At 38.1% G+C, this 18,173-nt stretch overlaps 1 protein-coding gene across 1 annotated transcript; it reads right to left on the bottom strand.

Annotated features, from left to right (window-relative positions):
• Positions 1-1,766: 1,766 nt before the first annotated feature.
• Positions 1,767-7,793, bottom strand: LOC131312299 (root phototropism protein 2). Its single transcript, XM_058339962.1, has 6 exons — positions 7,648-7,793; positions 7,481-7,550; positions 6,986-7,366; positions 3,733-4,112; positions 3,157-3,493; positions 1,767-2,454 (listed from the first exon to the last, which is right to left on the bottom strand). The coding sequence occupies exons 1-6, from the start codon at positions 7,707-7,709 to the stop codon at positions 1,972-1,974; spliced, it is 1,713 nt and encodes a 570-aa protein (XP_058195945.1). The 5' UTR covers positions 7,710-7,793; the 3' UTR covers positions 1,767-1,971.
• Between the last annotated feature and the right edge of the window lie 10,380 nt (positions 7,794-18,173).

The raw sequence follows: 18,173 nt of genomic DNA, 5'->3' as shown, positions 1-18,173 counted from the left end.
GTCTCTCCCTCTCTCCCCATCGTTGTTCACTCTCCCTCGAAGTCTCGAACTCTCCTTCAATCTCTCTCATCTCTAAATCTCTCTCTCTCACTCTCACTCTCATTGTGTGTACGTGTGCGTGGGTATAGATCTTTGTATTTGTTTCTTGGGGATGGCAAGATCGTGGGTATACTGGTGAGTGGTGAGGCGCCGATTTGGGTTTGAGCTTCTTTCACTCTCACTAGGGTTTATTTAATGAATATTTGATAGATAGAGAGGAGATGATAAGAAAGTCTAGTGTAGAAAGTGAATGGATAAAACATAAAAGTAACTTTTTGAGTAGGTAACATTGCTATGCTTGATGTACATGCTCTAATTGGCATCCTCTAGGTCCATATTGCCGAGTAGTTTTTCGATGCAACCCTTTCTTTTCGCCACTTACCAGAAATTGCAAATGTCTAGGTTTCATTCTCCGCGATCATCTTCTTTGAACCTTACTCTCAGGCTTGAGATCCATGGTTGTAGTAGGTTGGTGTGAAGGGGCCAGTGGCCCAGTGCCTGACAAAACCAAGATACAAATATACTTTCAGTTTGTTGTTTACAAGTTGCATATGAATCAGCAAATTGAACCCATTGGCAACAATTAAGAGCCAAGAGCACTATTCATCCTTCCAACGGGCTCAATACTTCCCTCGGTACTCTGCCTTCACGCACTATAGCTAGCTACAAATGCCGAGCAAAAACCCGCTCGATACACTCACTCTCTCTCTCTCTCTCTCTGAGGTTGCTGTATATATCTTCAAAGTTTTCTGACTGTGTTCGCGATCCTCACGCAGCTCACCCACTGAGTCGCCGGAAAAAATAGAATTTCAAGCCTCTGTTCAGTTTGGCCGGTTTGTCAAATTGGTCAAAATTTATTTTTGACCACGGGGTTGTGTTCGCGAAGAGGAGACAATCACGACGGTAAAATGACAACCTCGAAATTCCATCGGAGCAACGCTCACGCGCCGTCTGACATCGGCGCATGGCCAGCGAGTGAGATCTACTCTCACCATGTGGTGTGGGCAGAAGTTCTAGGCAGTTAGTTGCTGGCGCAAGCACGGGTAGGTATAATAGAGAGTAGGGTTGGATTGCATAGGTGAAAATATGGGTAGGCAAAAACCTTTTTGTACTTTTGAGTAGTTTTTTTTACTAGTAAGGTTGGAGATGCTCTAATATACCCAAAGAGCTAATATCACCTACTCCAATTTTGCTACCAGCGGGGACAATGAAACCCCATTGCTATGATCTGACGTGGACCAGTTGGGACCCACTATCTCTCTCTACACTGAGGAAAAAATTGGCGTGAAAATTCAAAAAATAGAGTTTCAAAATTTTCAGAAAAATGGGTTCCACTATCTCTCTCTACTCAGTCAAACACCAAATGGTAGATTAAAAAAAAAAAAATTGTGACAGCCGATGATAGAGATGGCTATGCTCCCATCATCACCTTCATCATCTCCGTTGGAAACCCGGCTCTTATTAGAGTCAATCTCAATCCCACCCCCCTCTTTCGACCTCTCTCTCTCTCCAAAAAGAAAACACAGAATAACCAGACCCACCCTTCCCCCAGCCCCTCAAGTTGCCTATACACACACTGTGTACTCACGTACTATTATTTTCCACGAATTGATCTTCAGGTGATTTTCTTGCCCATTCAGCATCATCCAACTACACAACCAACAACCCATTAATCGGTTGACAAAAAAAAATGCTGCAAAAACACAACACATCCGTTCATCGGAACATGCTAAAAGAAAATTGACATTGACACAACAAAACTTAAAAGTAGCAAGAAAACAATACATTTTCTTTTATGGAAAGCAAAGAAGGAGAACACAACACATTTAACAAACATCCATTGCAAAAAAAAACAAAAAAGCACCAATCTATGTACGAAGAGTTCTCCACACAACGACACAACTCAAACAATAAGAAAAATGAACTTTCCTTCTAAGAGATGGAGAACCTTCTTCTTCTGGGCTTGGTGGTATCTACAACATCCTCAATATTAGACGTATCCTTAGACCCATGTCTGAACGGATTCAACTTCCCCAAAGTTTTCCCCACCGACGAGAAAAACGTCGACTTCCGAGCGCCACCGCCCTTAGAGGAAGACGGCGTGCCTATGTTCTTCTTCAAGTCGGTTACGTACATCTTCATCGTCATTAGCTCGGCTCGCAGTGCCTCGTTCTCTCTGACCAAGGACACATCTGCTTGTACTTGGCTCCTTGTTGTGACGGCATTTTGAACGCTGGCGCGGTCGTCGACGCCACTTCGTAGCTTGAGTTGGTCGTAATAGAGAGCGTGGAGGAGTATTTGGAGTGGTAATCGTTTGTTTTGAGAAGCGTGGACTCTGGCTTCGTAGGACAGTTTTAGTGGATCCATCACGCCGCAGGCCTTCTCTCGTCCTATCTCGTCTAAGTTTGGATGAGCCTACATGCAAATAACAAACGAATCTCGATCAAATGATATAAAGTTTAATCAGTCATCAAGTCTATTAATCTCAAAACAAAAAATCGTTCTTTTTGCATACTAGAAAATTTCATACCGTAGGCTTATTTTTGTCTCCTTCGCAAACTAGGAGTTTTTGGGTGCAAATAGAGTATGGGACATATAGTGCCCGGAGCGCATTCGAGTAGCCAGGATTTGAGAGAGAAAGAGAGAAAGAAGAGAGAGAATGTTTGGATTTGAGCCGTCCAAAACATATTTTGACAGCTCAGATGCGCACATCACGTGTGCCCAAAAACTTTTCGCAAACTAACTACTAATTTCTTTGCCTTTAAAAACTGAGTTTATGATAAAACTTGATTATTAAGGACAAAAAGTACCAAAAGCTCTCAAGTCAAATGCAGTTACCAAAGCATTAGGCCTTGTTTTTTTTTTTTGATCCGCAAGCATTAGGCCTTGTTCGGTTGGTAATTTTGGATGTTTTAATTTTACTAGTAGATGAAGAGAGAAATAGGATAATGATTGTAGAGAGGGATAATGAATTGAGAGAGATAAATTAAATTAATAGTTGAAAAATAGAATTTTGTTTTTCAATCATTACCTTATATCTTTCTTCAATCATTACTTTATTTGAAAACAAACAAGGCCAGTATTTTTTTTTATAGCATAACTAGAGGATTAGCTTACCTTCAAGTATATATCAATAGCTCTGTAAAGATCATCGTCGGTCTTCCTCGCCGCCTTAGGCACCAAATTTGCGATTCCGTTGAACTTCGAAATACTCAGCTCCCCATACCCCCCAATCTCACCGAGATACACATCCACCGTCTTCGCAACCCTCTGCATCGCCGCCGAACATACCTCCCCTAAACTGCTGCCGAACACCCCCGCGCTATTCTCCTTCTCCACGAACCCGGCCAAAATCCTCCTCGCGCTCTCCAAATCAAGCAGCCTCCCGCCGTCGTAACTGACGGTCAAAATCATCAGATCGTCGACCGTCACGTGCTCCAGAACAGCCGAGATCCTGTAATTAGAGCAAAACCTGACTTGAATGATCATGTATACGGAGTATATATTACGAGCTAAATTGGCTAAAGGAATGGGCCAAAATTATTACGGAAAGCTCGCATGGCCCTACGATCTTTTATATTTTTTCGGTACTCATTTTCTTTACTAATGCATGCAACGTAGTTTCAGCGGTTTTAGAACCATCAACGATTGGTGAACAAGAAGATCCATTTGCAACCCTTTTGGAAATATTACCTGTTCTCGATCTCGTTTTTACAACTGTTCGCGCATCCAAGGAAGATTGCGGAGCGGAGGAGGCAGCAGAGGAAGTTGATCGGAAACACCGCCTTTTCGACCGGCATTAGGGCGACGATCGATGATAGGAGAACTCTCTGCTGGATTCTGACGTCAGAGTCGGAGGATTTTCTGGCGCCATTTCCAGAGTGGTCTCTAACGAGATTGTGGAGCGATTTTTCGGTGTAGGTGATTATTCCGCTTGCTACGGTTAGGGGTTTCGCGCCAAGTGATTTCATTGCTGTGATGATTTTGTTGAAGGAAGATATGTCTAAGATCGATAGCTCTTCCGTCCACCAATTCGGCGGAGATCGGCTTGGGAAGTTTGCCTCATTGTTAGCCTGTAAGATATCTTTGTATGTTAAGGATATGTTTCACTAACTAAAATAAGTAATACGTACTTTTTTTGAATTAAAGGTGATGTATTGTGAGAGAATGACATCATGTCTCGTAAAGCGAAACACAAATACTTAAAAAATAAAAACCTTAGTGGAACGGAGCCTAAATGCAAGCAATCACCATGTGTATGCAGCGACAATGGAGTGGCATGCTTTATGTGATAATTAGACGATTTGATCTATTCGATCAAAAAAAATAAAGAGGCAAAAACAGTCGTACAAAACAAGATAGATACATGAGTTGAATAAACTGTATGCGAGAATAAGACGAATTGGTGTATACAGTTGCTAAACAAATTTTTAAAAAAATCTCACTAAGACCAAGATATACATAATTCGGCAATGTGCGAAAGCACAGAATGTGGAAGACAAATCTACTGCATAGAGTTGCAATGCTACACTCAACTTAGCATATACTACTCGCAATGCTAGTCATAGTTTCTTTTTCATGTTCTTTCTGTATTCGAAAATCCAATATGTACATGCATTGGAAATTAGTACTTCACAATGTAATTGAAATGCTAACCCACACGGTCTCCTTCAAACGAGCTCCGGACCTCAGCCTATCGATCCAGGCTGTCGGCGTCCACAACTCACCCTTGGTCAAGTTGAGAGAGACTTGACCTCACTAGCTTCTACGTTTACCCATTGATCAAATTAGATTTACATTCGCTTGTAAATTTGAGTCCACAATTTCAATGAAACTGCCTTGAGCATATAAGCAACCCTCCTAGAACGATAAATACGGAGTATGTCCTTTCGATGCATGGGTAATACTAACCTATTGCTAAAATTTAGAATTTCAATAGATGTTTTAGAGCATCCGCATGTGGCTCTTTAAAACACCTCTCTAAACTAAAGTAGAGAGCTAAAACAAGGAAATGGACAAAAAGTGCCTTGCACCAGCCTCTCTTCCTTCCTCTCCACTTTGCAAGATGAGTAGTGCTACAATAACTCTTGAAAACAAAAGAGTCACTGTTCACCCTTTAAACCGTATTTTAATACTTTTGTTTCAAAAACCCTGTTTGAGCCACAGCACTCGAAAAAATTAAGTGTTTCAATTTTAAATTTGTTTGAACGATGAGAAAATTTTATCTTTTTAATAATTTTATCCTAAAGGGTCATAATTAATTTTCAGGAATGCTACATACAATACACACTTTCACTACACCATCCACTACATTCTTTATGGGACTCATTTCGGGTCTAACAAAAAATACAGAAAAATATCTATAAATTTTAAAATAATATTGTAGGGGCCCTGCAAAAAATCAGCTTTAACCGGGATCGGTAAGTATTATTTCTAAATTTATAGGAGTGAAAATGCTCAACTACGCAGTTTCGAACATACGAACCCAGAAATAATATTTATCAATACCCGTTAGAGCTGATTTTTAACGGGGCCCCCTAAAATATTATTTTAAAATTTATGGATATTTTTCTGTATTTTTTGTTGGACCCGAAATGAGTCCCATAAAGAATGTAGTGGATGGTGTAGTGAAAGTGTGTAGTGTATGTAGCATTCCTCATAAGTTTTGGCTCTAAGATTCTTATATGAAAGCTCTAGATCCAAAAAACATAATTATAACCCTTTATGATAAAATGATCAAAACACTAAAATATTCGTACTGGTTCAAAGTGGATTAAAAATTGGAACACTTAATTTTTTAGACAGTTTATATATTAAGAAATATGATTAAAAAATTAAGTGCTTCAATTTTCAATATATTTGAATTGGTACAAAAATTTTATTTTTTTGATCATTTTATCCTAAAAGATCATAATTAATTATTGGCTCTAGGGCTCTCATGTTCAAACCCTTAGATAGTCCTTGAACCAAATGAAAAGCAAATACTTAATTATGAGAGAAATGTGGAAATAAATAAAAGAAATACAAAAGTATGAATATTTAATTGAGTAGAGAATGAAAGTAAAGAGTCTGACGCAGTAGACATTTTAAAAATGAGTAGCTAAAGTAATAAAGTGAATTTTTAAAGTATAATTTAGTCCAAAATCTAAAAAGGCTAATGCAAATGCTATTACAATTATGAATACACATTCAAAAACTTAATGTGCATATTTCTTGAATATCTAGAAACTTTTTGCACAAAATCCGCTATCCTATGGCGGACAGGGCTTCTCTGCCAATGGGATGAAACTGCAGGGGTACAGTTCACCCCTTTGAGCCCTGTTGTCGGCTTTAATTTTATTACGGTCTTTCTATTGTCAGCTCAGTGGGTTGACAATAAGCACACAAGAAAATAAGAAAAACACATGTTTTTATATTTTTTTTACACTTTTTAATACACATTCACACTTTTTATTGTCAACCCAGTGAACTGATTTTAAATTTTTCCATTTTATTATCCGAATCATTTTAATATCCGAGTTGTGCATGTTTTAGATCTCATCGAATTTATCATCACCAAAATGATTTCAATCGGACATCGGTAATGAGTTTCGTGCACACTAAATCTAATTGTGCTCGGATTATGGGCGGACTTACCGAATGTCAGATTGAAATGTACTTTGATGACAACTAGCATCTTGACGAGATCTGAATATGAACTAATTGGATTACGAAATCAAGGCCAATAGCGGGGCGCAAAGGGGTGAACTCCACCCCTGCAGTTCACCCCATGGCAGGAATCGAAGCCATGTCTCTCTTTTTTAATAAACGGATGTCAGGACCGGCACGCACCTATGGCGATCCGCCGCTTATATTTTTCTGTTGTTCACACATTCGTCTTGTGATTAGCAAATACGAACAAAATCAAGCGCGTTTTAAAGAGTTACCAGGTACTACTAGTATTTACCTTAGCACTCGCGACCTCGACGCATCTTTTGACGATGTTGAGATCTTCCGCCTTAGGAAGAAGATCTTCGCACGACTTGAGGACGACAACCGCGCCGGACAGACTTCTGAGTGCGACTTGAGAGAGGAAATCCTCCGCGCGGCCGGCGAGGTTGCCGTCGCAGCAGTACTCGTCGGTCATTTGTAAGTATTCGGCGGCGCAACGAAGAGCCGCCGCGTTGTGAACCGTGATCTCGAAATTGACGCCGTAGCAGAACTTGGCCGCCTTCTCGAACGCCTCGGGTCCGCCGGGGATGTCGGAGAGGTCGATCCTCGCCAAATCAGGCTCTTCCGATTCCATTATCAGTTCTCTTATGTAATTGCTCTTTGCTACAAGCATGAACTGCAACATTATCGAATAAAAACTTACTAATTATCTCAACAATTGCACGGAAATGTGCAGAAATAGATAATAACTTTAATTAAGTTCAAACAAAATGAGAACATAGTCTCGTACCTTGTGAAGGTTAAAACTGGCGTCGCCTACTTCGATTACTACATCAGTTGGGACGTCTGGAGAGAAGACCCTGAAAAAGATTAGCAGGTAATTAAAGAATCAGGACGTGAAGTTGCGTTGGAGATCATTAATGGCGTGGACTGAGGATAATTGGGTGGAGGATTTACCATTGGCCGTTTCTCTCCATTGCACGGGAGAGGCTGTTGCTTTCTATCATGGAGGCGGCCATGGCTCCTTTGGGCTTCAGAAGATGGATAGAGATTGAGATTTCAATCTCTCTCTTCTTCTTCTTTTTCTGTTATCAAAGCTTTCAATCTTACTTCAGTTTGGCTCCGTTTTATCTACATGGAAAAGGGTATCGAAACCTGGTGTGTAGACCCACTTTTCATTAGAAAACAAAATTACTTTGGAGACTTTTTGTATTTGTTCAGCGCAATGCCCAAAAAACATTTCACAATATAGTTTTAAATAAATGGTTAAAAATAGTATTCATCCAATGGGCAAAATTAACGAGAGCATGCGAAAGCGTTTGTTAAGAAAATTGATTACAGCTACTGAGCTACTATACTATGCGTTAGAAACTAAAGATAATCCCCCATGCTCCTGCATGCATGGACGGAGGCATGTATATAGATACAAGTGTGGTCATTTGATCCCATCCATTTTAATTTCTTACAAGGATATTTTTTTTGCTCGGCAATTTCTTACAAGGATATTGAGTAATTTGTAGTCAAATTTTGGTATTTTGGACTCCCAAAAAAATTATAAATTACTCCAGCTTGTTTCCAATGTATAATAATCACATGCATTTTCTTCTTTTCGAGAGTTAATAATATTATGAATGAGTTTTTTGGATCAATTATAAAACAAATTTACATTTATTTGTGTATATCTACTTTATAATTAACCTCTTAGTTTAGTTATTTTTAGGGAAAAAAAATTATCTTGCAAATGGATTAACTCCACTAGCCAAAATTCTTTGCTTCACCCCTGCATATATTCCAGTGAGGTCAAATAGCATTTCATCCATGCGTACCGACTGACATGCATCCAGATCGGCGTGCGGGTTGATACTTACGGAATAATTCATAGAATTGTTAGACGAATCTGACTTCTCTGAAGTTGCGGTCCAAATAATCGCAATCGTCTAAAAGCCCATTCTAGAAATCTTCTTATTTTATATATACTTATTTTGGTACTTTATTTCACAAAATCCAAATAAGCAGCTTATTTTCACATTTTTAAACTTAAAAATAATGTAAATGAAAAATAATTTTTCAATTTTTTTTGCACCGTATTAAAGATCTCAATGAAATCTATCAAACAAGATCCATAGTGATAAGAAAATTATTTATGTAAGCACATGATTTTTGAGCTTGAAATTACCTTTTTAAAAAATAAGTACTTATTCACCATTTTGTGGAACACACCTTATTATTAGACAAAAAATAAGTTCTTATTTCGATTCTGGAACGGGCTCTAATAGTATTATTAATGCTCTAAATTTATTTTCAATCTTATACCGATAATGAAAAACTTCATCCGTAAAAAACTCAACAAATCTAAATCATTAGTAGTAGCCGGATCCTAATTGGCCATCAGGCTTTCAATTACTGGTTGCTCCCCAGAAACACTACAGTCATCGACCCCGTGTGGGGTCCACTCCGGGCACCGCACGAATGATCCGAGCCGCTCAATAATTTAAAAAAAAAAAAACTAAGTGGGCTGTGTGAGAAATAAGCTCAATCCGATGTGTGTACGTGCTCGATCCGAGCCGTTCCAAAATCAGATGATTCGAGCCGTTCAAAAATAAAAGTTTGGAACGAGCACGTATACACATCGGATTGAGCTTATTTCTCCAGCGGCTCACTCGGTTTTTTTTTTAAAATTATTGAGTGGCTCGGATCATTCGTGCAGGGCCCGGAGTGAACCCCATAAGCGGTCGGTAACTGTAGCACTGCTGGGTTGCTCCCACCGGTTTCCTACAAGAAAAGTGAAAAGTTGCCCTGACGGGACCAGGCGAATAGAATGAAGATTCCACGAATCCACGTGTAAAGGACAGTATTTGGCGATTGCTGATAATGCTATATATTTCCGTGGCCCACTACACTGGATTATCCGGTCTTTTAAAAACATGTGAAAGTTCAGCGGGGCCCCTCGTAGCGGCTTAAAATTAACCGGTTAATGACGTGGCGCCAAGGAGGCCAAGATTTTTTCTGGTTCGGTGGTGGAGACGTATTGGCCACTTGTTTTTTGTGGCTGAGGCTGTGCGTTGGAAATCGGGACCATTTACCAGAACCCGCCTGCCGTCCTTTATTATTGGATTTGGTCGTGCCAACCTGTAAAAGCGTACCACTGCCAATTTTCCAAAATATCATTCGCTCCCGTGCTTTATTTTCGCAACACACTCACATTCTCACTTCACACATTGTGAATTTTGGAGGTTGAAATGTGTTTTTAAAATGCTTTCACGTTCATGCTCTCACTCACGCTTGTGCACATGAGAGATTGTTTGGGAGCAAAGCTATGTAGCCCGAAAATGTCCCAAGAAGATAAATGAATGGTACGAATCACATCAAAGTAAATCTGAACTTCTAATTTACTATCTTTTGTAGAATATTTTTTGGTTCACTTTTCGAGCTATCTAGCATTTTGGTTTTTACTTTTTGGATTTTTGAGCGTTTGACAACACAAAATGAAACCTCATTCTAAGAAAATGACTTATCAAATTTTGCATTTAGAGGCTGAAATGCAAAATGAGAGTGAAATAGTAATTGACAAATTGTTAACCTTTTGAAAATGCTTTCGATCTTTTTATTTTCTTTTACTTTTGCCTTTTCCTTTTGTCTAGTTAAATCTTGAATTGTACTCCCCCCATCATAATTTAATACTAGTTTCTTTTAGAAATTTGTATCACTTTTCAATTGATTATATCTTGTAATTTTAATATTTTATATGATTTTAAAAATATTAGATTATAGAATTAATTGAGATCTATCAAGTAAGATACATATTAAATATAATATTCATTATCAATTTAAAGATATAAATAATTTTTTACCCGGTTAAAATAGAACGAGAGACTATTAAATTGGGACGAAATGAGTTTTTTTTACAATTTTTTTTTTGGTCAAACGGAAATATGTATTTTTTTACAATTGAATGTTCAATTTTCGTATTGTTTAATGGACAACAATTTGTGCCAAGGCCTTTCTAGCCGAAGTGGCCTTGTCCGGACCATTTTGTAGGTAGAGGTTGCAAGTTTGAGAGCTATGGTCCTGCTAAAGGTGTTCTGTATTGCCTTTCCATTAGATCTGTGCTAAAAATAGGGTTTTCCAATATTTTGACCAAAACAAAAAGGAAGCTTATAGCTATGAGAGGTGGGGGCTAAATCAGACAGCGTATGAACGTATAAGCAAGAGCGAGAGTGTGAAAAATGAAAATATTTTTGAGAAATATTTGAGTCTTAAAATTTGTGATAACAAATTCATAAAGCGATGATTGAAAGTGAGACCAAGAATCCTACCACAGGATTATTATGTGGCTTAGGTTAAAGCTACCTGTCTCGTGTCTGTTCGAAAAGAAAGGAGTCTCCTCAACTAGGATCTTAACAAAATGTCAAGCTCCATAATAAATGGTGAGAGGCCTACTTGAAAGGGAAAAGGCCTTCGGAAAGAACGATACTCCATCAGTTCCGATTTGTTTATCTTTTTTTTTGACTTTTTTAGAGCATTTGATCTCTAAAAAAATTGTTTATAATTTTCAATTCGTAATGTTTTTAATATGCAATATAGATCTTGTTTGGTAGATTTCAATTAGTTTTATTATACAAAATCATAAAAAAAATTATAAAATGTAAAATATAAGTTTATTTTTGAAAGACAAGAATTTCAACAATTTGACAAACAAATTGGGACAGATGGAATAATATGGAATCAAATGCGTTTGGATGAAAAGCTGATGAACTGAAGCCCAAGGGTTTAGCCCAATTAGCTAGCAGGTCTGCCCTCACACAATTAATCATGATTCTATTCATGGGGTCAAGCCGCAAGTTCATACTTTTCCGTAAATTTTTTATTCCCGGCATGGATGATCAAGAAGAGGATTAATTGAGCTGCATATAAGATGGTCTGGACATCCCAACTGTCAAAAAAAAAAAAATACTCCGTAAAGGAAAAGCTGGACTGATTGAGACATGGGGACGGGTTTTTTTGCATGTCGGGCCGCATCATATTGGGTGGATTTGAAAGTAGCTGGAGCCTTGGTCCCCCATACCATACAAGGCATGTGCTCCTCCTCAATTTATGCATGCAGTTGTTCAATTGGAACGTACCTTTTCTTGCATTAAAATCGAAGTGACATTTCAAAATTTCAAAGCCTTATTTTCCTGGACCCTACCAAAATTTGGTTGGCCGTCTTGGCCCAACATAGAATGCTGAGGCTTGATATATTCAGGCCTGTTTGTGTGGTATCTGCTTTGCCCTGCAGAGGTTTCGGATGCGATCTTACAGCCTCTTCAATTCCGATAGCCCATGAGTCGTTGGATCCTGTGAAATTTTTAACCGAGTACGACACCGAACATATCTGGTGTCGGTGTCGGAAAAGTGATCACGAATCCATACTGAATCGATTTCCTTTTAGGCTGTATATTTTCCCAAATGGATAGACCCGAGATTGGGTGAAGAGGGATAGAAAATTCTAATCAGCAACGAAAGCCATTTTCTTTTAAACGGAAAAGGAATAATTTTAGTCAAAAATAGCCTCATTCTTCAGGTATATCTCAACTAAGATGATAAGGTAGATCCAAAATACTCAATTTATTGATGTTGGTGTTGGGATGTTTTGCTTGTTTGGAGAAAAAAAAAATTCCAGGAGCAATAGATGCCCTTTTTTTTTTTTTTTGATTTTTTTTGTCATTCGTTAAACCTAATCTACTCTCTATCCATAAAAGTTAATGAGTTTGAAAATTGCACATGTGGGCTGGGCATTTAATTACTTCATCGATGCGGATTGCTAACTGCCCCCAACCATCACTACCCATGTTGATTTATCTGCATTCTTCTTCCTCTAAATGAATAGTTAGATAGAATATAATAGAAATCTCGAAGAAACTAATTGCAAGTGTGAATTTGCTTTTTCTTTATTTACCGGCAATAGACTGATTAGAATAGTTAGATTGCACCTTAAAAGAGGAGTTGAATTACTAACTTCGTTGCCCTTGACACCTAAATGAAACATTGATGCCGTTTGACTGAAGGCATCTTGGCCGATTCTGCATTTGTTAGCCCAACAAAAATTGTTATTTTTAAAATTTTTCTTGCAAAAGTCAGCCCCCAGATAAATCTTGATTCAATCGCACGTTGTCAAATGCGTGCATGTTTACTAAGTTTGATTTCTCGCCTATTCTTAGCAAGTAGCAACTGCTAATCCCAATCTCTCATCACAATTGGCAAGTTTTTAATTTCAACTCTTTCTTATGTATGCAATGACGCGCGCCATACATATTTCGATTCTTTCATGACGTTGCTTGTTTTTTTTTTGTATGACTAGGTGTCCAAGTCATCTTGCGCACATCTCAATTAATCCTGGAAAACCATACACACTGTCCACTAGCAGGGCCCTCACTTGAAACCGGAGCAAATGCTCTGCATGAACTGGCCTCAGAATAGTTGATAACATCTAAAAGATTTCAAACATGCATGAAATCTCAGGAGGAAGCAAGACCATAAGTCTCAGGCCTTAAATACTAGACCAACTCATTTGGAGTTAATGGCAATAAGTATGTAAATTTTGAGTTTCGAATTTTAAATAAACGCATTACGCAGATAGTTGAGTTTCAAAAAGGTCAGCTTAAGATTGTTGAGTTGCAAATCTTAAATAAACGCAAGGTCAGCCTAAAGATCAATGGCTTATGTCAATTAAAAAAGCTGCGACTTATGGTTGATGGTATGGATCGATTTATCTATCTATCTATAATCTATGCGATATACTAGGAGAATGCACGTATAATAAAAATATGGTGCTTTTATCTTTCGTGGGAGAAAATATAAAAAAGCAATAAGATAATTCACATCACCTTGTACTCCAATTGCATCACACTAATAAAAAAAAAAACACTTAAGTCCAGAAAATAGTCATCGTCCGATTACCTATCATCTCGGTTTTCGTAATAATGGAGGGTTCACCGTAAGAATTATTAATCTCCGTTGATAAGTAAGAACATCATGGGGATTGAGACTCTCCTCCCAATCAATGATTTGCTTCCCAATTTTTACCTTCCTGTTCAAGTATGATGCATCATGCACTATTTGTAAGATGAAATTTCCCTCCCAGGAGCACTGAATGATCTCTCTAATTTCGGGGTGTTTCAGCTGTTCGGTTTGAGTTTTGTGAGAGATTTTTAAAAGTAATGAGTGAAAAAAGATAGATGGAAAAAATTTATTAGAGACCGTGCGCAGAAATTTTGAGACGCCAAACAAATAAGCCCATTATTTCAGGTGTTTCAGTCGCTTAATGTGACATGTAGATTGTAGAGGAAGAAGAGTACGAGAATGATGGGTGGTTATCTTTAATGGAATGGAAGGATTTCTTCCGGGAAAATACCTTTTACGAAGTATACATTGTGGAGAAGATAAAAAAAGAAAGAAAGAAGAAGTATATATTGTGGAGAAATAATTTAATTTTTTATTTCGCTGCCGGCAGTAGTTTCTATTGTAGTTAGGACTTAAAAACTAGTGCAGTAAAGGGTGTTAATTAATTTTTGGCGGTTAGATGATTTAGCCAATTTTAGATGGTACTGGAGGATAGGATCCTCCAATTCTATAGAAACTAGAGAGGAGTCGGACTCCTAAAAATCCTCGGTTTTTTATTTGGGGCTTTCTTCTTTGGAAAATTCTAAAATCAACCCAGTGGACTGACAATAATGAGTGTATGAATGTGTATTAAAGGATATAAAAAGTACACAAAAATACGTGTTTTTCTTGTCTTCTAGTGTGCTTATCGCCAACCCAGTAGGCTGACAATAGCAAGACCATTCTTCTTTTTCCAAAATGAATTACTACTATTTTTCATAAACATTGTACACTGAGGTTTTTAAAATCGAGAAAACTTATTGCCTTGAATCGGTTTTCTTATAATTTTTTTTTAAAATTTTTCTTGCAAAAGTCAGCCCCCCAGATAAACCTTACGAAGTTGATAATCTAATTTCGTCGACCCGGCCAGCTACTTGATTCAAATCGCACGTTGTCAAATGCGTGCATTGATTTCTCGCCTATTCTCAACAACTGCTAATCCAAATCTCTAATCACAATTTTCAATTGCCTAGTTTCTTCAACTCTTTCTTATGTATGCAAATTGCAATGCGACCATACATATTTTCAATTGCCTAGTTTCTTCAACTCTTTCCTATTCTCAACAACTGCTAATCAAAATCTCTAACCATGTGTTTGGAGACGTTTCGATTAATCTTGGGGATCATAAACGTATCTATCGTCCACTAGCAGGGCCCCCACTTGAAACCGAAGCAAATGGTCTATATAAACTGGCCTCAGAAAAGTTGATAATATCTAAAAAGGTTTCGAACGTGAGATCTCAAGAGGAAGCAAACCCTTAAGTTTCAAACCTTGACCACTAAACCAACTCCCTTGGGGTTAAATGGCAATACGTATATTTTGAGTTTCGAATTTTAAATAAACGCATTACATAGATTGTTGAGTTTCAAAATTTTAAATAAACGCAAGATCAGCCTAAAGATTAATGGTTTTTGTTAATTTAAAAAGATATGATCGACTTATGGTTGATGGTATGTATCTGTCTATCTACACTCGGAGTTATTAAGCTCTAAAAAATTGGAAAAATATATTAAAAAAACACATATCTTAAACAAAGCATATTTGTAAAAGCAAACCTTACATTCATTAAAAAGACTTCTATGATTGTGTATATGTACGATATGTGGTCTCGGCTCGAGACTTAGGTGTTTTTCGGATCTCACTTTAAAAATCTTCAAAATATGCTCAAGTTTAATTTATTTGCTATTCAAATCGATCTCCCTCCGTGTTTAATCCATCGAGTCAATCACTGACGAGTCGAGTTGAAGCGGTCTATCGATGATTTACATTGCATATATAATCTTTACTTTGTCCAGCCGTATATTTTGAATTTTTTTTATAAATATAATTTTTTGCCCAGTCCTATATTTTGGATTTTTTTTTCTTTCTAGATGCACCACGTACGCCTGTTTCACCTGAATCGGAGTGCTTCAAAACGTCTCCAAGCAGACTTCGGGCTTTCGTGGTGGATTAATCAAATGCAATTTGTCTGTTACCTTCTCGGATGATTGAAAACAAAAAGAAAACTAAATTAAAAAACAACGAGGTTAACCCAAGGGATTGGTCAAGTGGTCATGGCTTGAGACTTCGGGGTTTTTTCCATTATAAGATCTCAAGTTCGATTCTTCTTGCCAATAACTATTGGGGCCACCTCACCTCAAGCGTAAGTGTGTGAAACGGCTACGGAAAGATCTGTAAGAATTAATTTGCGCGCAAACTGACCCGAGACACCCTGCATTACAAAAAAACAATTAACGCAGCGATGTACTATTTCTACAAACGACCAACAGATGGTCGAAAGAAATGCTGGTGGGTTAAGGCATCAGCATCAACCCATATTTAAAAATCGACATTTTTTAATGTAGGAAGTGGGTAGTTAGGTTGTCCAAACGAGAGATTAATTAAGAAATATACTTATTCACGGAACCGCTGTAAATAGATCTGTACACGGAGTCGCGTAATCTTGACCGTTCGTTTCAACTTTTGACGGTCTGTGTTTAAATGAAACTTTTCCGAGGAATAGTCATTATAATCCGAACCGTCCAAAACACTTTGAACACTTGAAATTCATCTCCGTAAATAACTATTCATGAAAAACTCCGTAAAAAAGTTTTTCTCGATTAATTAATTTGATTCCTTTCATACGGGGATGGTATTTGAGTCAAAATATAAGCCATAACCCTTTCACATGCCCAGCTGCCAACATGCAGTTTCTACAGTTATTCTTCATGCCTAAAAACTACTGAAAGTCTACACACACATACACTTTGTGCACAGATTGTGCACAGATTTTATTGTGGGGCTCACCACGGGTTCCACACGAATCATCCGAGCCGTTCATTAAATGTAAAACACTTTTTCAAGGGATCCCATCAAAAATAAGCTCAATCCGATACCTATAAGTGCTCGATCCAACCACATAACTTTTCATTAACCGGAAATCTGAATGAAAAGTTAGATGGTTGGATGAAGCACCTATAGGTATTGGATTGAGCCTATTTTTTACGGGGACCTTTGAAAAACTGTTTTACATTTAATGAACGGCTCGGATGATTTGTGTGGGACCCGTGGTGGGCCCCACAAAAAAATCTGTGCACAATCTGTGCACAGACTGCTGTGTGTGTAGCAGCTCTCTAAAAACTAATACTTAAAGGGCGTGTTTGATTGCAGATTTTGTTTTGAAGGGATTCGTAATGAGGTGGGATTAGGATTGAGATTAAGAATGAGGTGGGATTATTAATGAGGGGATGAATCATTTATTCATGATTATTTTGCACAGGATTAGGATTGGGATTGGAATTAAGAATGAGGTGAGATTGTAAATAGCATGTTTGTCTTGGCTAAGATTGGGATTGGGATTGAGGTGGGTTTTTAAACTAGTCTTGCTCAATCCCATGGGGATGAGATTCGTAGTAACACCCCCCCCCCCCCCCCCCCATGGTATTGCTAATACCCCCATTTTGGGGGATTAACAATCCCATGGGATAACTAATCCCCATCCACAAATGCCAACCAAACAAAGAATTAACAATTCTATCACTTTCTCAATCCCAATCCCTCCCTCCAAGAGGGTTATCAAACACGCCCAAAGGAGATAGAATCTCGTGTTTAGGAATTGAAATTTCCCTTGATAAAAAAAGCATACTTATTGCTTGAGTGAATTAGATTTTTATTTTAATTAACAACAAATTTAATTCCAATAAGCCTAACAGAACTTACATGAAATAATCATAACAAACAGTAAGAGCTAAATTTACTGAAAACTAGGAAACGAGCAAAATCACAAAAGGGCATACAAGCTCAAAAACGCATTACTGCAAAAGCAAACCGGTGCGATGCGGCGTAAGGTCCCTCTGAGAATCAGTAGATGAGCAACTCAGAGCTCAAACCATTAGATCAGTCCTTTAAATGGCTAATGTTGGCATTCATGGCGTAAGGGATGGTTCCCTCACTGCCGCAAAGGGATGCTTTAGAGCGAGTTTCTGCTGGCACTTCGAAACTCCGAGCGCGGTAGTTGACTAGACAACCTATAATAAGCCAGACCTTCTTGTAAGCACAAGCCGGGATCTGGTAAAACCAGTTCGGATAGACCAAATGAACCTTATTGTTAGGAATAATGACGGCCAATGACGTGTTTTGATAATTAATACTCGTCAAGGATATTTTCAGCATTAACAAATGTTTTCAGCATGTTCTTGACAGATATTAATTATCAAAACACGTCCTGGGCAATCACTTTCCCTTACTGTTATTACCCACCATCCGTAGGATTAGGGGGAGACCCAGACTAAAGACCCACCAGACCTGGGGGGAAATCCAGACCGGTAACACAACCGAACTAGCCGGGAGACCCGGATAAACCG

This window comes from Rhododendron vialii, chromosome 13a (assembly GCF_030253575.1).
Source record: "Rhododendron vialii isolate Sample 1 chromosome 13a, ASM3025357v1".
Taxonomy (NCBI): domain Eukaryota; kingdom Viridiplantae; phylum Streptophyta; class Magnoliopsida; order Ericales; family Ericaceae; genus Rhododendron; species Rhododendron vialii.
This window is presented reverse-complemented; position numbering and strand designations above follow the sequence as displayed.

Bases quoted from the DNA above. Each gene is read 5' to 3' on its own strand.
- LOC131312299 (XM_058339962.1), bottom strand. From the start codon at position 7,709: ATGGCCGCCTCCATGATAGAAAGCAACAGCCTCTCCCGTGCAATGGAG. The intron at 4,113-6,985 runs GTAAATACTAGT...GATATCTTACAG, and splicing joins TCGAGGTCGCGAGTGCTAAG to GCTAACAATGAGGCAAACTT. The intron at 3,494-3,732 runs GTAATATTTCCA...CTCTAATTACAG, and splicing joins AAAAACGAGATCGAGAACAG to GATCTCGGCTGTTCTGGAGC.